Consider the following 25,533-nt stretch of genomic DNA (forward strand, 5'->3'; position numbering starts at 1 on the left):
CAATATTTTTCTCGTATATTCAAGTGAGCCCCTATTACCGCTTAAACGGAATGACGCCAATTTTGAATCACCCTGTATACAGTGTGGTCCCAAAATTGCGTTTTTAAAACATTTCTTCTGTATTGCCCACAAGTATCTATTTTTTGCTTACAATCATAAATGTTGTTTTGTAATGTAAATATGTTTGGTTGATGTTTCAAAACGTTGAAGAAAGATACAGGGTGTCCACATATAAATGCTTCAAAACGTGTAGTACTGAACAAGTAGGCAAACCGTAACTGTTTTTTTGTTTATTTAAGGGCAACAGCCCCTTGAAAAAACGACAAGAAATTTGGTCGTTTGCAATATCTGGTATCTACAAAGGCCTACTTTAAAGAACCCAGTTTCAGATCAAAAGAACCCCAAGCAAACCTCTGGTTGTGATTTGAAAATATTATATTTGTCAAAACTGAAAAATCACCCTATTGAGACGATATCTTGATGTCAACTTTTGAAAATCTGTAAAATTCGACGCAATTAACTAAAACTTTGATGTGTTTGTTCTTCCGCAAGCCAAAAAATATTTTTTCCGGCAGAAAAACGCCAACAAACCGGCAAGGTCGAGATAGAAATCAATTAAGGCAACGCGCACAGTAATTAGCAATTGGCCCCACTTGTCCTGACGATTCTGACTCAATCTGCCGAATTATTGACAAATTTGAACTTGAAAAATTCCGTTTTCACACCTTACCTGTAGCCTAAAATAGGGCAATTTGCGGAAGAAATGTTCCATAAGCCCTGCCAGAGTTTCTGTTATGTAAAGTTTCCCGGCGGCCTTAATTTCGTTGGAAAAAAGCCGCGCAATTAAAGCGCTGAACTTAAGCAGCGGCTAATTATTAATGAATGCAAAATGTGATAATTGCCACCGATGTATGCACCATTTCTAATCTAATCAGGGACGGGGGAGAAAGCAGTACTTTCAGAGGGCTTTATGAAGGAAATGTCCATATTTCACAGAAGCTGCACCTTAAACTTATCCCTTATTGATGATAACGCTCAAATAAATCCCGGGAAGGATCGGCTGAACCCGCCCACATTCACCACCTGTCCGGTACGCACCTTAACCAAGCGCCAAAGAAAAAACGGTCAGCCTCCACCACTGCGTTTCGTTATGATAATGACCCCAGGTCGCCACCATTTGGTACAAGAATTAACGCATTTTCCTCGTTGTCTTCGAAGGCCACTGATTGATCTATATAAGTATCAACCAGCCCAGTTTGAGTTATAGTTTGTCTTTCGGTTTCTTCATCGAAATAACTAACATGAAATTTCTGGTAAGTGCCCTTAAGCAAACCTGCAAAGCGCCACCGATAATGCCATCTTTCCCTATAGGTGGTTGCAACATTGGCGCTCTGCGCTTCAGCCCATGCAGGCATCATCCTGAAGGGGCCCTCTGGCATAATCACCCCTAATGGCCCCATTGGACCTGATGGTCGTGGCGCTGGCGCTGGATGGGTGGGAGCTGGAGCCTGGTCTGGTGACGATGGCAGTTGGGATGGTGACGACGGTTCATGGAAAGGAGAAGGTGCATGGGGAGGCAACGATATTATCTTAAAAGGTACCTTGCCAGACCCTTTTTTCCTTACAAGCAAACTAATGCGCCGTTTCAGGACCATCTGGTGCCATCACCAAGAACGGCCCCATTGGACCCGACGCCATTCAAGCCGGCTGGGGGGGCGAAGGTAAGACCCTACACCAACTCACCCTTTGAGTCTGAACGCAATTTTATGTTGCAGGTGCTTGGGGAGGTGATGACGGCCAATGGAGAGGAGACAATGGTAAGCAAAACACTTATTTAGAAACTCGTAGGTTTTACGTAATCGTTGAACCTTTCAGGTGCCTGGAACGGTGGATGGGGCGAAGACGACGGCCAATGGAAAGGTGACAACGGTAAGTCGCTAGTTTGGCGTTAATTCGATTGGTTCGCTCAGTAACACGTGAACCGATAGGCGCATGGAACGGCGGATGGGGCGAAGACGACGGCCAATGGAGAGGCGACTCTGGCTCATGGAAGAAATGGTAGACGCTGGCCACCAGAATTGCATAGTATAGTGTAAATAGTATGGATCGAAAGACTATGTTGACTATTTTACAACTGTAAATAATACCTTTCGTAACTAATGAATAAATCAAGCTCTTTGTTGAAATGTGCTCGATTACTTATTGAATCCAAGTCCAAACAGAGAACAGGGAACTGCACCTGGATAACTAACAGTAATTATTTACGATTCCTTATGCTGATGGTGCCGATTTCACTACCTGCATAAAGATGGTTTTTAGGCTCAAATTTCCAGAGTTTGTAAAGCTAAAAACGTATTTAGTAGGTACCAATAGTAGGTTATTTTTTCTGTACTCCCATGCAATGCCTACTGAAGAATGATGCCAATTTTCAATCGCTTTGTATAAAAAAAACATTTCAAACATAAAAGGCCCCAATCGAGCTAGAGAAGGAATATCCGCAAAATTGGCACTATTGAGCCTGGCGAAGTTAACATTCTTGTTGAATGCCGTTGAATGTTAGAAGGAAAGAAGACAAATTGATTGAAAGGGAATTGAAGCATAAAGCTGTTTCGCATGCCAAAATTAGCGTCTTAATACTTCAATCTGTCATCTATCTTTCAAGGTTATCAGTGAACAGTCAGAATGGGTCCAATTAGGGAAATCCTGTTATCGTGTCTAAAACCGCACAACCAGCCCGGAAAATAGCACTACACGATAAAGTGAACTCTTCTATGGAAAAATAGGCAATTTTCCCCGCAAAATGTGAAAAAACCACAAAATGTTGGGAATATTTAAGGAACCGATCAGGAGTGGCGCCATCAAACCTGCAACTAATTTTGCGCAATGAAATGACAGCAACCCAAATGGAATTTGGGAATACATTTTTTATTAAAGACGAACTGGATTTTTGAAACTCCTAAAGCGCAATTACGAATTTCAAACTATGGAGAAGGAGATTTCCAAGAGTTTAAATATCCTCCCTCATTCATCAAAAATGCGCAAAACTGTCACCATGACAGCTTTCAACAAACACTGTTCGGAACTGGTCCATAATGTCAATTGTTTTTGTCAATCATGTTCGGAACTGGTCCACAATGTCAATGGTTTTTTCTTGTCAATCAATTTATAAAACTGCCAATTTGTATTTTTCATAATCTAAAAACATCCTGTTACATATTAGTTGGTTGTAATCAAGAAGTGTAGATAAAAGGTTGTTGTTTAAATCAGTGAGAGTTCAGTCCAATATTTTTTCATCATCGAAGGCAAGCAAAGCCAATTAATGGTACAAAGAAGAACAGAAAATAAACAAACACCGTTATGTCACAGAGAAGTAGCAAATGTCAATGAATAGAAGGTGGTTAAAACGCACTTTGATGAAGAAAAATTGTTGATCAAAGTATTATTTTTATTGAATGAATCTAAAAGTGTTATTTTTCGGTCAGAAGCGATGATCAAAAAGAAGCACCTTTCTTTACTGTTCATTTGTTTTACTTTTACGCACGGACTTTTACGGATATGTGCGCAAAAGCAAATCTGACAAATTAAAATTGTCACTGTCATAAAATATTTGAAAGTATTTTCATTAAAAAGTAAACGACAGGCTTTTTCAAGAAATTACGTAGGTTTAAAGAGAACTATTGGTCATAATTTAAAGTTTACTTACAATTTGTAAATTATAACTTTGTTACAATTTCAGTCTTCAAAGTCGTTCAAATGGTTTATTTTTTGTGCTCGCCGATGTTGCCACAAGCAAAACACGATTTTTTTAAAGATCGCAAATTTTATGCAAAATATGCAACACCATACCGTGAAAGCAGCACTTGAATTGTTAACACTCATTGTTTCACTTGTATATGCTTACAAAAGTACGCTTTTGAAAAATTACGAACGTCAAAACATGACAATTTCAAAAATGGCATTGACATCAAGCTTTATATATGAAGTTGACGGCCTTTATTTTTGGCTATTTTTATTTCTTATAACTTATTATTCGTGTTATGTCCTTATTCGAAGAAAAAATATTGTTCGACACGAGGGCGAAAATCCGTTTTTCGCCCTTGTATCGAAAACTACTATTGAAAATATAATGACAATGATACGTTCAATTTGTCAGATTTACTTGTGCGCACATGTGCGTAAAAGTCCGTATGTAAAAGTAAATCTTCTAAAGCTTCTGATCGAAAAATTGCAGTTTTAGATGCATTCGAATAAAAACGGCTATTATAACATTTTCAGTCGGGTTTCTTCGAAAGATAAAAAATGCATTAAAATGAATGTGAAACACGAAATGCAAAGAGTCTCAGTTCGGGGCCGTTTCGCATACAAAGCGATAATGTTTCCACCTCAGTACCATTGGATTTTCGCCACCAGGATACCATAATGAAGAAAATATGCAATAATGCAATGTCACCTCGACCAAGCAGTTCTTTGTCTCGCGGCACACCCACTAGATAAGCAAAACAAGAACTATTTCAATTTTCCCAATGAAAAAAGCGGTTTATGTTACAATTTCTCATTATTTTCCGTGTTACTTAGGCACGTAACCAACACGTTCTTAATATATCATACACACATGTAGGTATACCTACAAGAAATTGCCTTAGTCGTGATTACATAAGGAATGGCCAGCAGAACCACCAGCCATTAGAAAACTTTGAGAAACCAAACTCAAATTGCCCTTCTTATCTGGGAACATTAAAATCTATGCGTAGTAGAGAAAAACAATGACTTTCATGCTAACTAGTTTGCTCTATTGAAAATAAATAATTACACATTAAAGACAGGTGGAGGCAGTTGCGGTTTTTCCAAGAGCCACTCCTGCGGCCATCATCAGGGAACCAGCCAGGCCAATCGGGTTTGTATCCGAGTTGCTAAACGAAGAGTGCTTTGCAGCAAGAAAAATGACGAATTCAGCAGGGTAAAGTGAGAAAAAGTTATCTGCAGGCATCTCGATCTGAATTAGCCAATGCCCTTGGTCGTTGGCCAGCTCATTCCCGTCAGGATCGCCCAAGGAAGGGCCAGTTTATTGTCGAGTTTAGTAGGCGTAGGGCAGGCCTTCTAGGGTGGGGCCCCACAGACCGTCCGCTGCAATTTTGCCCGACGGCCCTTCAACGACAACGGGAACAGTTTTGGGGCCGCTCACCACAGCCCCAGCACCGGAAACCCCAATGCTGCCGCCTCCTTTCGTAAGCACAGCTAAAATTATTTATCACTCAATAACTCGCCCCTTTGAGCCCGAACTAGCTTACCAGCGCCATAGCTGATTGGGGCCGAATAGGCGACTGGGAGTGAAGGGAGGAGCAAAGGCCCCGAAGTGAGGACCGATCCATGACTGACTCCGGAGGTGAGAACTGCTCCAGTGCTGCTGGGGCCTGTGAGGATGGCGCCGGTATCTTTGGGGCCATCAATGATGGCTCCAGTGCTCTGCATGCACTTGAATTATTTCGGGGGCTTTCCAAGGGTTGCTAGGGCTTACCTGAGGTCCTGAGAGGAGAAGTCCTGAAGTTACAGGCCCGGAAACGGACAGTGGAAGAGCAATGGGGGCCACACCCCATCCATAGCCACCAGGTTTGGCTGCTGCCAGAGCCGCAAGAGCGAAGAAAATAATCTGCAATTTTCTTTAGTAGAAACGGATTTTTTGATGGTCGAGACACCCGAGGACTTACCAAGCCTTTCATCTTGGTGTGGTTGAAACTGCTAAATTGTGCCGAATCAAAGACACCCTCGCTTATAAGCTAAAAAGCCGGCCTTCGCGGCACGGAGCTGCCTACTGGGTTTTTTCGCGAGATAAGTGCATTTTTTCGCATACGTGCACGTACCAGTCGCCTAATTGCAACACGGACCTTGAGTGCAGACTTGGAGGGTGTGTAGGCTCCATTCAGGATCCGGCCGGCTATTTTTGGTCCGAGCTGAATATTTCTCCATGGTTCAGCTGTTTTATGTGCCTTGGTGATGTATGGGCTCGGGTATGCAAATGAATTGCCATTTTGTCGTTGGCCAGTTGCATAATCCGGTTCGAATTGTTATTGGTTGAGTGCTTGGCGAGAATTTCGCTCGCAGGGCATTCATTAAGACCCAAAGGGACGCCCTGTGAGTACATGGGGCTTCCAATCTCGAGCAAACACCTAAAGATCTGACTGGAGAGATTATGAGTCAGCCAGCTTTATATTAATCGCTTTCTGATGAAATCTTTTCGGGTATTGCCGATAGGTTGAAAGCAATCAAGGAAGGTCGAAAGTTGGCCCTCAAGTGTGCGAAAAATTGGCAGCGGTTTGTCTAAGTTCACGTTCGCTAGGCCGATTTATTCGCCCGAAACCACCCTGGGGATTTTGCTGAGTTCGAAACTTGGGGGTTGATACTCCAAAGTGCGCTCTATCCAGTGCCCATACCCCAATCCAATTTTTTTGCAATTGATGTCCAAAAATTAGGCCTGGGTAACTCAGTAAATTTTTAGGAGTTGCGCAGTGCTGCGCAATGGCTTGGTGCGCCAATTCATCAAGCCGGCGCAGCAACTCAGTTCCGTTTATAACTAACCGAAAGTTTCGCTTAAAAATGCTGACAATCTAAGGCATTTTCCGCGAAAAATTATGAAATAAATTTCGAATCCTTCGTCGCTTTGTAAAAACATTTGAAATCCCTTTGCAGCTTCGAATTTGGAACAAAAATCAAACAATTTTCTATCAAAGAACGAACAGAATAAGCGAAAGTTTATAACAGATTATTTGGAAATCTCATAACCGCCATTCCTCTGAAGACTGTAGAATTTGTTAAAAAATGTGTTTTTTTAGTTTGCAGTGATTTTTTTTGCTTTACTTTATACTAAAAAACGCTCTATTTTGTAGAGTTTCACTTAACAATACTGGCGATCTGGAAGACTTTTACGCGAAAAATTACAAGATAAATTTATAGCTTTGTAAAAGTATTTTAAAAACTTTTGCAGTGTCGAATTTGGGACAGAGACGAAAATAAATCCCCACCGTTTTTTCCCGAAAACCATTAAGGTTTTCACCAAAACCGATCACAAAACTAAAAGTTTTTAATCGAAAACGCAAAAAGCATTATTTTCTGATGATTTTCTTCTTTTTTTGACAATAATGGGGTATTTTCAGTCAAAAATAACGCTTTCTGATGAAATGTCTTCAGGTATTGCCGATAGGTTGAAAGCAATCAAGGAAGGCCGAAAGTTGGCCCTCAAGTGTGCGAAAAATTGGCAGCGGTTTGTCTAAGTTCACGTTCGCTAGGCCGATTTATTCGCCCGAAACCACCCTGGAGATTTCGCTGAGTTCGAAACTTGGGGGTTGATACTCCAAATCCTATCCAGTCGGCTCTATCCAGTGCCGTGCCCAGCGATTTTGCATCTATGCGAAATTTTTTGCAATTGATGTCCAAAAATTAGGCCTGGGTAATTCAGTGAATTTTTAGGAGTTGGTGCAGTGCTGCGCAAATGGCTTGGTGCGCCAATTCAACGAACCGGCGCAGCAACTCAGTTCCGTTGCTGGGAAAATGTTGATGACTTTTTAAGGCCATTTATTAATAATGTTTTTAAAATGTCTTCCAATTTCAGAATTTTCCAGTTTTCGCTAAGTTACTCTTTCATCTAAATGCTCAATTTTCTAAAGTTTCGCTTAAAAATGCTGACAATCTTAAGGCATTTTCCGCGAAAAATTATGAAATAAATTTCGAATCCTTCGTCGCTTTGTAAAAACTTTTGAAATCCATTTCCATCTTCGAATTTTGATCAAAAATCAGACAATTTTCGATAAAAAAACGAACAGAATAAGCGAAAGTTTATAACAGATTTTTTGGAAATCTCGTCACTTCCGTTCCTCTGAAGACTGTAGAATTTGTAAAAAAATGTGGTTTTTAAGTTTTCAGTGAATTTTTTTTGCTTTCCTTTCTACTAAAAACGCTCTATTTTGTAGAGTTTCACTTTAAAATACTGACGATCTGGAGGACTTTTACGCGAAAAATTACAAGATAAATTTATTCAGTGTCGAATTCGGGACAGAAACGAAAATAAATCCCTACCGTTTTTTCCCGAAAACCATTAAGGTTTTCTCCAAAATCGATCACAAAACTAAAAGTTTTAATTGACAACGCAAAAAAGCATTATTTTCTGATGATTTTCTTCTTTTTTGACAATAATGGGGTATTTTCAGTCAAAAATGACTCTGAAGTGAATTTTTAGGAGTTGGCGCAGTGCTGCGCAAATGGCTTGGTGCGCCAATTCAACGAACTGGCGCAGCAACTCAGGTCCGTTACTGGGAAAATGTTGATGACTTTTTTCAACTTTTCTTAGATTTAATTTGAAGGGCATTTATTAATAATATTTTAAAAATGTCTTTAAATTTCAGAATTTTCCAGTTTTAGCCAAATTACTCTTTCATCTAAATGCTCAATTTTCTAAAGTTTCGCTTAAAAATGTTGACAATCTTAAGGGATTTTCCGGGAAAAAAATATTTTTTGAAATCCCTTTCCAACTTTGAATTTTGAACAAAAACCAAACAATTTTTTATAAAAAAATCGAACAGAATAAGCGTGATTTTTTTTGCTTTACTTTCTACTAAAAACGCTCTGTTTTGTAGAGTTTTAATTTAAAAATACTGACGATCTGGAGGACTTTTACGCGAAAAATTACAAGATAAATTCATAGCTTTGTAAAAAATTTACAAAAACTTTTTCAGTGTCGAATTCGGGACAGAAACGAAACTAAATCCCTACCATTTTTTCCCGAAAACCATTATTATAATTAAGCATTATTTTCTGACGATTTTCTTCTTTTTTGGCAATAATGGGGTATTTTCAGTGAAAAATGACTCAGTGAATTTTTACGAGTCGGTACAGTGCTGCGCAAATGGCTTGGTGTGCCAATTCAACAAACCGGCGCAGTAACTCAGTTTCATTTCAGAAAACGTCACTATTTATTTATTTGCCAACGTTTCGACTTTCATTGGGGTATTCTTTAAGGCTCCAATTATGTGTGAACTTTCTGTCAAACTAGATTTATTAGAGTGAATTCATTAATATAATTCTCAATCCGCAAAATCGCATTCGCACAATTCTGCACTGCAGACTGAGATGATGCATAATTACGAATTTATTAAAAATAACTAGTGCCTTGCCATGAAGATGCATTCACTATAATGAAGCTACTTCGACAGAACGTTCACAAATAATTTGGGCCTTGAAGAAGACCCCAGTCAAGGTCGAAACGCCGGCAAATAATTAAATAGTGCGGTTTTCATCAGTGTCCCACACCCGTTACCTTCAACCTAATTTTCCGATTGGGACACCAAACAACCAAACGAAATTGTGACTTAAATTATGAGTTAACAAAATGACGTAACCCCTTTTTTGGTTGTTTGGGCAAAGTGGTAAAACATTACTCATAAAAAATGTTGATGACCCTTTTTTCAAATGTTAAAATTCTAGTCTAGGGTCGCGTAAAGCTTTAAACCACTTTAATAGATGAGTTATAACTCATCGGCTATTGAGTTATAACTCATCAACTCAGAGAGCGGCAACAACTCAAAAGCGCAACTCAACACAGTGTCACCCAGGCCTACCAAAAATTGGTTTTTAAATTTGCGGTATTTAGATAAATAGTGAAAACCTATCAAGATCGTTTTTGGAGTCTTGACCGCCTTTAAAAGTATTTTTGCCAAAAAAACGGGAAAAATTGTTTTTTCAATTGGTTTTTTCTGTTCTGAGGGGTGATCACATGGATCTCCCAGTCAAGGGAAAATGTCTCTAAAAAACCTTTATTGCGCCCTTGATACATTTTAATTTTTTGCGCCCAAACGACGCCGTAAATCAAAAAATGATGCTTTTAAGAAAACATTTCGGCATCCCAAAAGTATTTAGCCGCGTTTTTCCCAAAGTTTGATGAGTTTCATCGGGTTATTTTTCACAATATTCAGACTTGGCAGGATTGTAAATGCAATTTTTTCAGTAAAATTGAGCGAAATTGTTGCTTATTCGTAGAATTTATTCCGAATTTCTCGCAAACAGGCCATAAATGAAGAAGCTCGTCTTCACTCATCAGGATTTTTGAAAAACAGGCTCCCGTTGAGCTTAAACGTCCATTTTGAGTCAAAATCTAGGAACACTTTCAACTTTCAGCCTCAAATGTCTCCTTAAATTAAAGTCCGGTTAAAGACGAAGATTTTTTAGAATTTCTCCCAAACAGATGATTTGTGTCAATAAATAGGCTCCGCCGCATTTGTGCCCAATATTACATAAAACGATTGAATACAGATCGATTGGAAGAGGTGGACCAGAAACAGGCCACTTCGATCACCTGACCTAAACATTCGGGACTTTTAACCAGTGAACAGAAGCAAAAGGAGGATTCAGTCCCTTGTTCCTGAATGTTTTCTAGTTAGAATTTATAGTGCCACGACTGTTAAAAGCTGAATTTTAGACCTCTTCCTACAGGACCTAACTTTTAACTTTTGCGCCTTAAGACATTGCGTTACCTGCATGTCATCCGGAGTATATTTTGTTTGATTTTAATTTTGAGTAAATTGAGGTTTTTTGAATGAATGGCCCAATAGGGTCAGGGGTGTAGATTGAACAACAATAGGTTGTATGCACGCCTATTAAGCAAAGTATTATTTACATAAAATCTAGATCGTTAAATCGCACGATTCCGGTGTCGAATGCACGTTGCACCCAGTTAGTTTCACGACATGGGCAACACCCTTTTTGTTGGCATTTTTTCAAAGTGCATCTAGCTCAATATCACCTGAAATCGGTTTTTCGCTATCGGAAAAGCCGGAGCGGCATCGTCTTCTTGACATTAAACGACCTAGCGGAAAATGGTACTGCCCACAATCAGGTGACACGATTTACCGTAAGCACATTTCCTTTCTATCTCTTAGCAGTGTCCGGCTAATAAATAATTCCTGCCAATTAACATTGAGTTTTTTCCTGCCGTAAATATGGCCATTTTTCATTCATTATCGCTGTCTAAGAATGGGTTCTCTGTTGGCGCACATTGGCGACCGTGTGTGCTATTAGTCATCAAGTTCCTGCTTCTAGATGGAAAATGCCTCTGCTAATCCCAGCCTAATCAGCTCCCAAAGAGTTTTTGGCACTTTAGCTAAAAACGCGGGCGATTTCCTTTGGTATGCGGGTTTTTTTGCTAGTAACTCAAGTCGAGCAGTTTCCACTCGAGCGACATGCAAATGAGCAACCCGAGAACAAACGACCTTAGGATATAAATTTCGGCCTGTGTGCCTTACACGTACCCACCACCCCACCAGTCTGATGTAATTTCAACGGTAAATGAACGAATAGAAATCATATTATCCATCGATAATTGCAAAACGGATTTTTTCCCCAGTTCCGTACACGCTGTCGAAGGTCGTAGTGCGATCTATATATACTGGGGTGTAGCCGGTAATAGGGCACAGTCAAGTCCAGCTCTCAAGACAAGACACCATCTAACAATGAACGGTTTGGTAAGCTCACTTTGCCTTTGCCTTCAGCCTTTGGTGCTCATCATTTATGCATTTCTCCATAGATCATCGCCCTTGCCACCCTTTCCGTTGCTTTCGCAGCCCCCAGCGGTGTTCTCCTGGGAGGACATGGTTTGGGACTGGGAGGACATGGTTTGGGATTGGGAGGAATCGGCCTTGTTGGCCCTTCAGCCCTTGGCGTGTCCGTTGTTGGTAAGTTGCAGGCTCCCGGAAAAATCGTTCAGCTTCCAATTGGGTTTCCGTGCAGGCCCTGCAGCCCATGGAGTCTCATTGGTGGGCCCCTCCACCCATGGAGCCGCTGTTGTAGGACCTTCCACTCTTGGAGCCACCGTTGTTGGACCTAGCGCAGGCCCTGCTGCCGTTATTGGCGCTAGTGCCGGACATTCAGCTATCATTGGCGCTTCTGCCCATGGAGCTGCTCTTGTTGGTAAGGCTCACAACTGCCGAACTATAAGGTTCCATTACTCAATAATCGAACTGTTTTCCAGGACCCTCCCTTGGACTCGGAGTTGGACTTGGCCACGGACTGGGATTGGGTAAGTCCCCGACCAAATCCTCTCCCAACTGTGACTAAAGGGTGTTTTGCAGGAATTGGCGGCCTTGCCCATGGAGTGACCGTTGCCGGACCACCCACTGTTCCCGCCACCATCACTGGACCATCCGGAACTGTGCACGCCGCTGGTTTGTGGGGCCCAACCCTTGCTCACGGCCATGGTGGGCATTGGTAATTCGCCCCCGTAAGCCCGACCATCCAATGCCCAGCGGTTAATCATCCGGCAACATACTGGGAAGCTCAAGCAACTTTGTAGGTGTATTGCCGGATGTTTTTACCGCTTTGGGTTCAGTCTGATTAGTTTGCTGTGTGACCTGTTGTGTACTGCCTCTGGTTCATTATATGTTCTGTATATTTTGTACCATACTACCTTTGTAAGATAGCAATTGCGTTCAATAAAGAACTATTATTGACAACTTTTGCCCTTTTTTGCCCGCACTACGGTCTACTTACCAGCAAGTTCCTGCTGCTGTGGTTTAGCTTGCTTTCAATATTAATCCTCGTTCTTTGAAGCAACTAAGCTAAGAATAAGAAGAAGTTCTGGCTGCTTGTCGGGGAAAGCTGTCAGTAGAGGAAATGGGTTCCTGAAACTTTAAGAGCAGGTGTTTGAAGAACCGTTGGCGCAACTAAGACAATTAAATTGTTCAGTTTTTTCCGCTGTTTGAAGAGAACCTTCATTTAAAGACTTGCAACTAGAACAGGCAAGAGTGGAGGCCGAGTAGTTTTGCGCTATTAAAGAAATTTGAATTGGTAAAGGCCAAATCCTGCGGTGGCAGTACCAAGAAAAGCCGGGAGATCGTGCAAGGAAATGCGTCTTACAACAAAGGCGTGGCACTGGCTGCACATAAACCTGAATAAAAAACTGTAGCAAGGACTCGTAACGGTATAAATGGGAAAATATGAGGTAAACAAATATCAAAACTGGTACCACATTGTCATTTCGCGTAAACTGGCCGGTGCCTGTTGACGGGGAAGTTTGAACATGCAGCTCGAACTGGTACGTACAACCCTATACTTTGCTTGCTACCTGCTTCTAGCTCACCACTTATCATGGTGGCACTTGTGGATTATGGGTACTTAACCATTTATGGCACTTGTTATGTAAGTTAATGGCTTTGTTTACTTGGTACTGCGCCATTCACTTGGTTCCAACAAGAGACAATGCGGGTGTGGAAGCAAGGGAATTTTTCTTGTTATTGGCAAGTGGCAAGAACCTTTGCACATTATAAGTCTCAAATCGTGAAAAACTATGCTTTTGTAGTTCAGTCGCGATTAGAATCAAACAGTCGCATTCTACAGGGTGGTTTTTTAGTGCGAGAAGGTCCATTATTTCCGTTGGTGTTAAACTTTCGAAAAATAGTTTCATATAAAAGTTGTTGACGCACAAAGTGCGCACATTTTAAAAATATCTTATATCATACAGTGTCTCAGAAAAGCGAGGCAAGATCAAGGTGTATTTTTTTAAATAGAATTACCCATTTTTATTAGCTCATGGGATGCAGCTCGAAACGCTGTATATGCACCGTAAATAGTTTTTTTTCTCACTTGCGACGCTGGCAGATTATCGCCATTTTCGTAAAATTTTGCGTAAAAACATAGTATCTAAAAATTCATTGTAGAAGCAAATAAAAGCAGTTAAAGATACAAAAAAATACGTCTTTCCAATCACCACAGATCCGTTAAGAATTCTATTGAACCAAAATATTAATACATTGTACAGGGTGTTAACAATGTGGACTTCAATCTAAAACTTTTTAACGCAATAGAACTTTTGTTTTTGAAATGAAAGTACCTGTATATTAATACGTCATTAGATAGACAATTTACAAAGTTACAAATTTGCATTTACATTTTAAGCTGCAAAATCAACCGTTTTCAAATTATAATTTATTTTATTTAAAAATTTCAAAAAGTTGCTACATTTTGTAAGGTGGCTATGAAAGTCAATAAATAAGTGTCAAAATTTTAATTGCCACGTTTAATTGATGACACTTATTTAATGAATTCCATAACCACCTTATAAAATGTAACAACTTTTTGAAATGTTTAAATAAAATAAATTATAATTTGAAAACCGTTGATTTCACAGCTTCAAGTGTAAATGCAAATTTGTAACTTTGTAAATTGTCTATCTAATGACGTATTAATATACAGGTACTTCCATTTGAAAAACAAAAGTTACACTGCGTTAAAAAGTTTTAGCTTGAAGTCCACATTGTTTACACTCTTTACAATCTATTGATATTTTGGATCAATAGAGTTCTTAACGGCTTTGTGGTGATTGGAAAGACGTATTTTATTGTATCTTTAACTGCTTTTTTTGGCTTCTACAGTGAATTTTTAGAGACCATGTTTTTAAGCAAAATTTTACTAAAATGGCTATCTGCCAACGTAATAAAAAAACAATTTACGGTGCATATGCAGCGTTTCAAGCTGCATTCCATGAGCTAATGAAAAATGGGTATTTCTATTTAAAAAAATACACTTTGATCTTGCCTCGCTTTTCTGAGACACTCTGTATCATATAAGACATTTTTATAATGTGCGCACTTTGTGCGTCAACAACTTTTATATGAAACTATTTTTGGAAAGTTCAACACCATCGGAAATAATGGACTCTATCGCACTAAAAAACCACCCTGTATGTAGAGTGTGAAACCTCCTTCACCAGCTAATCGCAACTATTAACACATAAGAACCTGCAATTTTCTTAGTAGGTAATTGCTGCCGCAGGTTAACTTGCTGACAATCATATAATTGATTTTTCTCATTTGTATTTGATTACCGTCAATTATCGCGCCGGTTCGGTTCAAAAATTGCCAGTAGTTTATCAAAAACCACAGAAAACGACTCATAGTTTAAAGCCCGATTGTTAACAGCAGGGTGATCAAAAATAACTCTAATCTTCTCCAAAGTTAATATACTCACTATTCCCGTACTGTCCACGTGTGCCGCAATCATCGCTCCAGGGGAATCCAGCCAATGGGGAAGGGGCATACATCCCTAACCACCTTGTATTATCGGTAGATATTCCTGCTCCTGTTGGAAGTTAGTAGGGGGGCGCCAAACGATGGTTTCCCCATCCTGAACCCAGGGGGCATCGGGGGCATTTTCAAAGGCCCCGACTCAGAAACCATCATCCGCGGCCCGGACGGTAGCCAGATTAGCTCAGAACAGACGGGCGGCTCCATAGTGAGCCCGCAGGGATTTGCTGGTCCAATCGTGGCTGCTGATGCTGCCATTTCCTCAGAGCCTCCATTGATTGACGTTGAACACATCAGCTCCCCTCTTCCAGTGGACGTGAAGCCTATTGAGATCGTGCAGCAGGATCCGCATATAATAGAGACTGAGATCGTCGCCGCCCCCGATGTGGAGCCGGAGCAAAGCTCCGACCTAAAAGGACCCTCTGGTCGGATCATCACCAAGGGTTCGGCCTCAATTGTGTCTGGACCTGCCTCCACTACTATTACAGGCAAGCTGAAGCAGATTATTTTGGCCGAGCCTCACATAGATAGACATATTTAGAGCCCAGAAAAGTCATCGTGGCGCCTGCGAGAATTGCGCCAGAGCTTCTAGTTGATTCCCTCCCAGTGCTGTCGTCCACAGTGGCTCCTCTGGTTTCTTCAGCAGAGCCTCTAGTTCCCCTGGGCCTTTCCACGACGGTTGCTCCCGTGGAGTTGGGATACTCCACTGAGGCTCCTCTCACCTTAGTAGACTCGGGCAGGATTGATTTGGGCCAGGTTTCAACCAACTCCCTCAGTCTTCCTGATGTGGCGAGCGGCTCGGTGCCCGAAGTGGAGTACAGCTCTTCCTTTGGAGTGCTACACGCCCAAGAACTTCCAGCTAGTGGCAGGCTGTATGCATCTACTGATCTGCCTCCAGCGGCCAGCACTCTCTTTAGCCCCACCACTGGTAAGAACAGCTTGTCGCTGTTTTCCGGGGACTTTGCTGCAGCAGGGGCTCTTTTTCTAGCGGGTCATTTGCTGCCGCCCGATGCCCTAGCAGAGTCCACTGTGCAGTCGATATCTTCCACGGCGTCCCCCAATATTCAGAAGATCCGCAGGGTTGAAGAGGAGAGGATTGCAGCGGATGGGCGCATAGGTAAGACCAAAGGCAGCTAATTCGTTAAGTAGTTAAACCCGGTTCTGTGCAGATCTGGGAGATTCCGTTCCTCCCAAACCTACTCCTCAGTCCTCATACCAAATCCCCCAGGTTCTAAGCCTGGCACTGTCGAAGTTCTACGAAAAAAGCGCCGTTAAGGACGGTAATGGGGTGGCCATTGACGACAAGTTAGGTAAGGAGGCGAGGGCCCTGCTGATTACCCATCGGTGGTGAAATGAGAGCGGTGATTTTAAGCATTTTTGGGGCTTTTCCAGGTGAACTGGACCAGAACGAAATTCCCCTGGCTACTAGCCAGGGCTACTTGCTGCCCCCCGATCTTTCACAAGCCAAGTATATCGCTCCAGCGCTGGAAAGGCAGGGCGTCGACCCTTCCCAAGTTACTCTGGCCCAAGTACCTCTGTCGCAAGTCAACAAATTCACCTCTGGATATCAACCTGGATACGGCAGGATATAGGCAAAGTGCGAAGCATACTACTACTAGTCAAATAACGCTAATACTGTGTTTAAGTAATTATTATATTAAAAGTTCACGCATAAAATGTGAAGCAAGTGCAAAGAAAGCTGTAATTTTCATTTTTTCGACACCGTATATCGCTAGCAACTGATGAAAAATGCGAATTTGTGAACCTCAATATCCAATTAGGCCGGAGCGAGCGATGGTTTCACGTAAGGAAATTGGTCAGTTTTGCGGTCTTTTAGGCCCATTTTCAGATGGGGTTTGCTTGGAAGCTTCTTGAACTCTTCAATTCACTGAAAGGGTTTAACCAAACCATCCGTTCAGTCGAGAATAAAATTGCTGTTCAGTTCGTTGCTGATTTCAGCTCAAATTAGTTGAGGCACTTAAACAGCAAACTTAACCTCAGTCGTCCAGAGGCACACTTGAAAATAACTGGAAATTGTTTTAAACAATCACCCTGTATAGTTAGTATAACTCCGGGATTTTGCACACTTGCAATTCCTTGCTAAACTGCATGGGCACGCCCATGATCTAAACTGTCCTTCGAGTTCTTTGCATTATGGTAATAAATGAAATGATTACGTGCGGCATTCTGTTATATTTTTATTTGCTATTATCGGCGACTTTATATAGATTTTGCGGTACTTTGCCGGGTAACTCCCATAAATGCTGCGTTCACAAATCCGGCACTACCACGAGTACTCTACTTGAATTGCCCTGAATTTTCCTACTGATTTGCTTTTGTCAACGAGAGATAACATAATCAACTCAAACGCATTGGAAGATTCATTCATTTCAGCGTTCTTTAGCTGGAAACGGGAACGTAGCTGAATTTTATTGAAGGCGTTTGCATTCAACGCACCTTTTATCATTTTTTTCTGCATGCTAATTAATTTAAATTGCACTGTTATTAAGGCGTTTACAGGAAACTAGTCCCGTGTACTTGAATTTTCCCGCAATGCTTTTGCTGATGTTTCATGGGCCTTTTCCAATCTCTCCCGTAAACCCAAATGGCTGAAGTTTGCAGAAAAAAAACATGTAACAATGTAATTCAAAACAACTGTTTCGTAAGGCAATTAAATTGATATTGATAGAAACGATATCGCATTCAATGCTATCTGGGTGGTTTTCTGGTTTCCTTGGACTTTCAATCGCCTTTCGCGTTGATTTCTTCTTGTTAATTGATCAATTTCTCTCCCATTTCTGTTTGGAGGCAACAGAACATGCGAACTGCATTTTTTTCAAGCTGTTTTTGTTTCATAGCCCAGAAGTATTTGTTTTGCCAGCTTGGTAAAAAATTGGCATCTTCCCATCTAAAGCAAGTAACTATTGGAAACTTTAACTACCTTTAGAAGACACTCCAATCTTGAGATACCAAGATACTGAAAGTTTCATAAATATCGCACAGAATCCTGGGTTTTGCCACATTAGTAAAGCGCAGTTATAAAAAATGGTTGGGATGAAAAACAGTCGGTTTCAACATGAATGGTTTTTCTCAAATATCCTAATTATTTTAAAAATTCGCTGCATTCAAACTACAGCAAATAAAGATCTGAAATTCTCACCTACGTTAGAGGACGCTTGAGTCCACAGATTGTGAGAGTTTCATAAACATTGAGCAGAATTTCTGACTTTTGCCAGTTGGATAAATGTGCGTCTCATAATGAACATTTTCACGTGGTTGCATGCTTTCCTTGAAAAATTGCGTATGTCCTACAGGAACGTAAAAAGAAATTTGAAAATTTCACCACGTTTATAAAAGACTTCAGGCTCAAGATGCTGAAAGGCTCATAAAAATCGCCGGCGATCCTGTTTATTGGCAGCTTAGTAAATACCGGTTCTAAATTGAATGATTTTATTCAACTGCCCTCTATCTTTAAAAAGTTGACATCTTCTAAACTAGGGCAAGTACCAATTTTAAATTTTCCCTATCTTTAGAACACACTCGGCCCTAATTATTCTGAAAGTGTTGTAAAAATCACCGATAATCTCGATTTTTTACAGCTTGGATTAGAGTTATAAAATTAAAGTTTTGAGTCAAATGGGCTGCCGCTTAAAAAAAATATATTTTATAATTTAAAACAAGAAGCAATTTGAAATTTTGCCAATTATAAAAGACGTATGAGTCTCAACGTGCTAAGACTTTCAGAAAAAATTATCGAAATCCTGATTTTTTCCAACTTGATGATGTCGGTCTAAAAATTCATGTTTCAGTCAACTGCGTTCTTATCTTTAAAAATAAAAAAATCTTTTAAAATAAAAAATCGAACCTTCCAAACAATAGCAAGGAAGAAGTTGAAATTTTGCTCATCGGTAGCAGACATGTGGCTCTTAAGATGCTCAAAGTTTGATCAAAATTGACAAAAATCCTGATTTTTACAATCGTGGTAAATATCAGCCTCATAATGGATACTTTGACCCAACTGCACTATCTTCTAAGTCTATCTTCTCTAATCTAAAAGAATCTAAAGCTAGCATCACCTTGAAATTTTCACAATATTGAAAAGACACTCGATTCTAAATATGTTAAAAGTGTCATAAAAATATTCGACAATCTGGATTTTTTCCAACTTGATGAAATTGAGCTACACACTCTAAGTTTTCAGTCAACTACGGTCCCGCTTTAAAAAAAATAATATTTTCCAATTTAAAATAAGAAGCGATTTGAAATGTTCACCATCTATAGAAAACAGAAAAATAGAACCCTTTGAGTAAAAGCAAGGAAGAAGTTGAAATTTCGCCCTTCTGTAGCAGACATTTGGCTCTTAAAATGCTCAAAGTTTCGTCAAAATCGACAAAAATCCGGACTTTTGCAAGCATGGTGAATATTAGTCTCATACTGGATATTTTGACCCGACTGCACTCTTTTCTGAAAAAATTCGTATCTGCGAATCTAAAGCAAGGATCGCCTTCAAATTTTCACCATATTGAAAAGACACTCGATTCTAAATATGTTAAAAGTGTCATAAAAATATTCGACACTCTGGATTTTTTCCAACTTGATGAAATTGAGTTACACACTCTAAGTTTTCAGGCAACTACGCTCCCGCTTTATAAAAAATAATATTTTCCAATTTAAATTAAGAAGCAATTTGAAATGATCACCATCGATAGAAAACACATGAGCCTCAACGTGGTGCTGAGACTTTCAGAAAAATTTCTCAAAATCCTGATTTTTGCCAACTTGATGGATGTCAGTCTAAAAGTTAAAGTTTCAGTCAAGTGCGTTCCTGTCTTTAAAAGATCGAATCTTCCGAACAAAAGAAAGAGAGAAGTTAAAATTTTGCCCATCTGTAGCAGACATTTGGCTCTTAAGATGCCCAAAGTTTTATGAAAATTGACAAAAATCCGGATTTTTGCAAGCTTGGTAAATATTAGTCTCATAATGGATATTTTGCCCGACTGCACTCTCTTCTGCAAAAATTCGTATCTGCCAATCTAAAGCAAGGATCACATTTAAATTTTCACCATATTGAAAAGACACTCGATTCTAAATACGTTAAAAGTGTCATAAAAATATTCGACACTGGATTTTTTCCAACTTGATGAAATTGAGTTACAGACTATAAGTTGTAAGACAACTACGCTCCCGCGTTAAAAAAACCATATTTTCTAATTTAAAATAAGAAGCGATTTGAAATGTTCACCATCTATAGAAAGCAGATGAGCCTAAACGTGGCGCTGAGACTTTCAGAAATTTGCTCAAAATCCTGATTTTTTCCAACTTGATGAATGTCGGTCTAAAAATTCATGTTTCAGTCAACTGCGTTCTTATCTTTAAAAAATCGAACCTTGCAAACAAAAGCAAGGGAGAAGTTAAAATTTTGCTCATCGGTAGCAGACATGTGGCTCTTAAGATGCTCAAAGTTTCATCAAAATCGACAAAGAATCCTGATTTTTACAATCGTGGTAAATATCAGCCTCATAATGGATACTTTGACCCAACCTTAGTATTACCTTAGGATACTTAGTTAATCTATGGACCCAACCCACACCTTGAAATTTTCACAATATTGAAAAGACACTCGGTTCTAAATATGCTAAAAGTGTTATAAAAATATTCTACACTTTGGATTTTTTCCAACTTGGTGAAATTGAGTTACACACTCTAAGTTTTCAGGCAACTACGCTCCCGCTTTAAAAAAAATCATATTTTCCAATTTAAATGAAGAAGCAATTTGAAATGATCACCATCGATAGAAAACACATGAGCTTCAACGTGGTGCTGAGACTTTCAGAAAAATTGCTCAAAATCCTGATTTTGGCCAGCTTGATGAATGTCAGTTTAAAAATTCATGTTTCAGCCAAGTGCGTTCCTGTCTTTAAAAAATCGAACCTTCCGAACAAAAGAAAGGGAGAAGTTAACATTTTGCCCATCTGTAGCAGACATTTGGCTCTTAAGATGCCCAAAGTTTTATGAAAATCGACAAAAATCCGGATTTTTGCAAGCTTGGTAAATATTAGTCTCATAATGGATATTTTGCCCGACTGCACTCTCTTCTGCAAAAATTCGTATCTGCCAATCTAAAGCAAGGATCACATTTAAATTTTCACCATATTGAAAAGACACTCGATTCTAAATACGTTAAAAGTGTCATAAAAATATTCGACACTGGATTTTTTCCAACTTGATGAAATTGAGTTACAGACTATAAGTTGTAAGACAACTACGCTCCCGCGTTAAAAAAACCATATTTTCTAATTTAAAATAAGAAGCGATTTGAAATGTTCACCATCTATAGAAAGCAGATGAGCCTAAACGTGGCGCTGAGACTTTCAGAAATTTGCTCAAAATCCTGATTTTTTCCAACTTGATGAATGTCGGTCTAAAAATTCATGTTTCAGTCAACTGCGTTCTTATCTTTAAAAAATCGAACCTTGCAAACAAAAGCAAGGGAGAAGTTAAAATTTTGCTCATCGGTAGCAGACATGTGGCTCTTAAGATGCTCAAAGTTTCATCAAAATCGACAAAGAATCCTGATTTTTACAATCGTGGTAAATATCAGCCTCATAATGGATACTTTGACCCAACCTTAGTATTACCTTAGGATACTTAGTTAATCTATGGACCCAACCCACACCTTGAAATTTTCACAATATTGAAAAGACACTCGGTTCTAAATATGCTAAAAGTGTTATAAAAATATTCTACACTTTGGATTTTTTCCAACTTGGTGAAATTGAGTTACACACTCTAAGTTTTCAGGCAACTACGCTCCCGCTTTAAAAAAAATCATATTTTCCAATTTAAATGAAGAAGCAATTTGAAATGATCACCATCGATAGAAAACACATGAGCTTCAACGTGGTGCTGAGACTTTCAGAAAAATTGCTCAAAATCCTGATTTTGGCCAGCTTGATGAATGTCAGTTTAAAAATTCATGTTTCAGCCAAGTGCGTTCCTGTCTTTAAAAAATCGAACCTTCCGAACAAAAGAAAGGGAGAAGTTAACATTTTGCCCATCTGTAGCAGACATTTGGCTCTTAAGATGCCCAAAGTTTTATGAAAATCGACAAAAATCCGGATTTTTGCAAGCTTGGTAAATATTAGTCTCATAATGGATATTTTGCCCGACTGCACTCTCTTCTGCAAAAATTCGTATCTGCCAATCTAAAGCAAGGATCACATTGAAATTTTCACCATATTGAAATTACGCTCGATTCTAAAATGTATGTTAAAAGTGTCATAAAAATATTCGACACTCTGGATTTTCCAAATCAAATTCATTCCTGGGTTTCAGTCATTTATTGTCTCTATTTATCAATCATTATCTTTAAAAAATGGAATCTTCCAAACAAAAGCAAGGGAGAAGTTGAAATTTTGACGATTTGCAGCAGACATTTGGCTATAAAAGATCTGAAAGTTTCGTCAAAATCGACACAAAACCAAATTTTTGCAAGCAAAGCAAATAGCAATGTTATCCTTTCCTCGCCTTCGAACTTTTGTACGACATCGAACGTCTGCCAATAGAAACTCTGTCGGATGGGAAATCGGATGCATGTGCTTTAATTCACTCTCCTAGTTTTGCCAGTTTGTGCCCAAAATGAGCCACAAAATGAGTTTAAAAGAGCAAAAATTGCAATTTTATTCACTCTAAACAGCATGTGTGCAAGCAATACACATATAACAATACCGTTCTTTTTGTCGTTAGGCTCTTATAAGGATGGTGCAACATGCATCAAACTATCGTAAGGCGTCAACAAACAATTGAAGGCTGAAGGCTGCGGCTGTTGACCAAAGCCAGCTATATAAACTACCCCGTTGCCCAAGACCTGCATCAGTTGCACAGTGACCAGATCCTCTAAACAATGAACTCCTTGGTAAGTGCCCATAGTCCATGCGCTTCTTTGGGTGTGAAATAAAGCCCCGAATTTCAGCTAGTGGTATTCTTCGTGGGCTGTTTGGCCGCCTACAGCCAAGCTTCCATCCTGGGTCTAGGAGCCACCCTTATCGGGCCCGCTAACCCTGGAGCCCTAGTTCAAGGTCCTTCTGCTCAAGCTGCCCTGGTGGGTCCTGATGGTAGCAACATTGTGGCTGCTGGACAAGCCGGCGCCATCGCCGCATCCCCCATTCCTGGAGGTAAAAGTGGAGGAATCCAGTGAGCGAAGGAGGCTGATGGGGTTTTTTTGCAGGTGTAGTAAGCGCTGCTGTAGCTCCAGGAGCTATCGCTGTTGGCCATGGCGGTCTCCTTGGAGGTGGGCTTCTTTTGGGTTGATTTCGCACTGATTATTGAATAAACGAATTTTGATTATACTATTTTGTGGTTTTTGTAAGTGAGCAGATTTGGTCCCAGTCCATCTCTGTGCTGGTTAGTTGCGCCAAAAATGCACTTTTTCAATCTGAAGATCGAAAAGTGTATCGCGTTAACATTTAGTTATCGATTAGGTTCAAGTTCAAGTGTTAAACGGTTGCATATTCATGATTGTTTTTCATGAAAATGCAAAATTTATGATCTCACTGACTGGCTCATCTCCGGCCAACCCATGTGTTTAATTGCACCTTGGCGCATCTGCATTTTCCATGCCAAATACAGGATCTGAGTGATTAAATTTTTATTGAAAACCGGAGTTTTCCAAACACATCTCAAGCGGCCAATTAAGAGGCAGGCAGCCAACGGTCCGAAACAATAAGCGCCGCTTCCGGGATCAATTTCAATGCAAACTCACATATACCTACGGTATGACTATTAATAATTGTAAACCCATCAGCCAATTAGGTGTATTCAAAATGGCTAATATATAGGGTGTTACAAAGTGTGCAATTGTTACTATATTCTTATCTTTCCTGGGTCTCAGTCAAAGTGTCTCTAAAAAAGACAAATTTAAGGTTTCAAGAAGGCAAAGGCCTAAAAGAACGTTGATTTTTACCAATAATAAGTTGGTGTAAATTTCAAATCTGATGATGGCGCTGTTGTCACGCCCAAACGTAATGACATAAACGATGTTCAAAATTTTTACTTCACACTTTGACTGCGACCCAGGAAAGATAAGAATATCGTAACAAGTACACACAGTCAGGAACATAAATCAGAGTAAAGTGTGCAATGTTTTAAGGAAATTCATCGGTTATTTGACAATACATTTATTAGAAAAGCTGAATATTTCATACAAATAAAACCCCAAAAACCCTCGAAAGCAATAAAGTCGCAAAAACTATTCTCACTTTGTCCCTGTGCAAAAACTATTCCCACTTTGTCCCTGCGCAAAAACGAATTCAAAGTCCTCAAAACATCAAAATACCAAATAAATTCGATAGTTTCACTCACTTGAACATTTTTCTTGCAAAAGCCGCGTAACCGGGCAAGGAAACAGCAACGAATGGTGATCGGACAATATCTTTTTCGGAAAATGGTCAAATTTTTGCCAAAATTGAAAAATCCCTTAGTATTTCCGGTAATTTTGACGGTGCTTTTAACGCGCAGTCTTACCCATGTGCCCTCAGGCCATAAAACTACCAACAAATTAACAGTTCTTTAAAACCTTGTGAAAATTATATTTAAATACCAAAAAAGTGCAAAAAAATCATAATAATAGAACACGACACACGCTGTATACGGGAATATCCCATCCTATCTCTCATCCTAGTATGGCGAGGTCATCATAATAAGGCGCCTATATAAAAATCAGCGCTAATCTTCAATTGTTAGTAACCTTAGCATCTTCAAAAACTACTGAAGAGGAGCACATAATGCATTTTCCGGTAAGCCTTCAAATAGTGGGCCTTTTGTGCGTGTTCTTCGGCAGCATCAGCGCCCACCGGAGCGGAGGCGGCGGCGGATGCTCAGGGGGCTGCTCTGGAGGAGGCAGCACCATAATTGGTCCAAGCGATCCAGGAGCCACCATCCAAGGGCCCGGTTCGCAAGCTAATATTATTGGTCCAGATGGAGGGCGGATTTCCGCATATGAGGTGGGCGGCAAAATTTACGTGCCTCCCAAACAAGGTAAATATTATAGATAAGTTCTATATTGTTGAGGCAGATTCATTTTTTTACAAACTCCTTTTTGGGTATTTCGCCTCAAAAATTTTTGTCTTTAAAAAAGACAGAATTTCCTCACGTCTTTTATTACAGATTAATAAATAGTGCTCCTATTTCGCAATAAGAACGAATTATTTATCAAAAAGTAATCAGGAACTATCACCTAGAGGGTATCCTGCGACACACTTAGGCTCAAGCTGTAAGAGAAAATTCCAATTAGTAAAGAAATTAATTTGAAAAATTGCCTTGACGTTTCGATAGCTATTTTCTGCTATCGTTATCAAAAGAACCTAAATGAACCTAAAAATAGTATGTTAATAAATTGTGTAACAATAGTAGGATAATACAGTATATGAAAATTCGCTCTGATAATTCGTCTGTGCAAATTGTCAGTTATGTGACT

The 25,533-nt window shown here is 39.7% G+C and overlaps 6 protein-coding genes and 1 long non-coding RNA gene across 9 annotated transcripts in view; 5 read left to right on the plus strand and 2 right to left on the minus strand.

The window, feature by feature from the left end:
- Window positions 1-1,199: 1,199 nt before the first annotated feature.
- LOC125505234 (protein FAM98B-like) lies at window positions 1,200-2,186 on the plus strand. Its single transcript, XM_048668715.1, has 6 exons — window positions 1,200-1,313; window positions 1,372-1,597; window positions 1,650-1,721; window positions 1,776-1,817; window positions 1,876-1,929; window positions 1,989-2,186. The coding sequence occupies exons 1-6, from the start codon at window positions 1,302-1,304 to the stop codon at window positions 2,060-2,062; spliced, it is 480 nt and encodes a 159-aa protein (XP_048524672.1). The 5' UTR covers window positions 1,200-1,301; the 3' UTR covers window positions 2,063-2,186.
- Window positions 2,187-2,909: 723 nt separating this feature from the next.
- On the minus strand, window positions 2,910-3,738 carry LOC125505847. Of its 2 annotated transcripts, none has more exons than XR_007282470.1 (2): window positions 3,704-3,738; window positions 2,910-3,195 (listed from the first exon to the last, which is right to left on the minus strand). It is a non-coding gene; the product is annotated as an uncharacterized LOC125505847 (long non-coding RNA). The 2 variants fall into 2 exon arrangements; XR_007282469.1 differs by having other exon boundaries at window positions 2,910-3,206; window positions 3,704-3,735.
- A 1,030-nt stretch (window positions 3,739-4,768) lies between these two features.
- Window positions 4,769-6,443, minus strand: LOC125502459. The gene is made up of 4 exons (XM_048660585.1): window positions 5,706-6,443; window positions 5,516-5,647; window positions 5,289-5,463; window positions 4,769-5,235 (listed from the first exon to the last, which is right to left on the minus strand). Exons 1-4 carry the CDS (start codon window positions 5,715-5,717, stop codon window positions 5,075-5,077), a joined length of 480 nt encoding a protein of 159 aa, XP_048516542.1. The 5' UTR covers window positions 5,718-6,443; the 3' UTR covers window positions 4,769-5,074.
- Window positions 6,444-11,418: 4,975 nt separating this feature from the next.
- LOC109533492 (acanthoscurrin-1) lies at window positions 11,419-12,491 on the plus strand. Its single transcript, XM_019898829.2, has 5 exons — window positions 11,419-11,504; window positions 11,567-11,714; window positions 11,770-11,949; window positions 12,011-12,058; window positions 12,111-12,491. The coding sequence occupies exons 1-5, from the start codon at window positions 11,493-11,495 to the stop codon at window positions 12,248-12,250; spliced, it is 528 nt and encodes a 175-aa protein (XP_019754388.2). The 5' UTR covers window positions 11,419-11,492; the 3' UTR covers window positions 12,251-12,491.
- A 339-nt stretch (window positions 12,492-12,830) lies between these two features.
- Window positions 12,831-16,757, plus strand: LOC109533500. Of its 2 annotated transcripts, XM_048670588.1 has the most exons (6): window positions 12,831-13,072; window positions 15,103-15,547; window positions 15,601-15,987; window positions 16,048-16,176; window positions 16,229-16,369; window positions 16,452-16,757. In XM_048670588.1, the coding sequence occupies exons 1-6, from the start codon at window positions 13,058-13,060 to the stop codon at window positions 16,649-16,651; spliced, it is 1,317 nt and encodes a 438-aa protein (XP_048526545.1). In that variant the 5' UTR covers window positions 12,831-13,057; the 3' UTR covers window positions 16,652-16,757. The 2 variants fall into 2 exon arrangements, with proteins under 2 accessions (XP_048526545.1, XP_048526546.1); XM_048670589.1 differs by lacking the exon at window positions 16,229-16,369 and having other exon boundaries at window positions 12,832-13,072.
- Window positions 16,758-22,800: 6,043 nt separating this feature from the next.
- LOC109533501 lies at window positions 22,801-23,410 on the plus strand. The gene is made up of 3 exons (XM_019898840.2): window positions 22,801-22,974; window positions 23,032-23,233; window positions 23,287-23,410. The coding sequence occupies exons 1-3, from the start codon at window positions 22,963-22,965 to the stop codon at window positions 23,367-23,369; spliced, it is 297 nt and encodes a 98-aa protein (XP_019754399.1). The 5' UTR covers window positions 22,801-22,962; the 3' UTR covers window positions 23,370-23,410.
- Window positions 23,411-24,758: 1,348 nt separating this feature from the next.
- Window positions 24,759-25,533, plus strand: part of LOC109533503 (loricrin) — a 2,762-nt gene continuing 1,987 nt past the window's right edge. The window contains exon 1 of the mRNA XM_048661201.1: window positions 24,759-25,094. Within this exon, the coding sequence (XP_048517158.1) occupies window positions 24,842-25,094 (253 nt within the window). The 5' untranslated portion in view covers window positions 24,759-24,841. The remainder of the gene's footprint in view (window positions 25,095-25,533) is intronic.

Source organism: Dendroctonus ponderosae, unplaced genomic scaffold (assembly GCF_020466585.1).
Source record: "Dendroctonus ponderosae isolate FM_Combo_2020 unplaced genomic scaffold, Dpon_F_20191213v2 Dpon_F_20191213_1, whole genome shotgun sequence".
Lineage (NCBI taxonomy): Eukaryota > Metazoa > Arthropoda > Insecta > Coleoptera > Curculionidae > Dendroctonus > Dendroctonus ponderosae.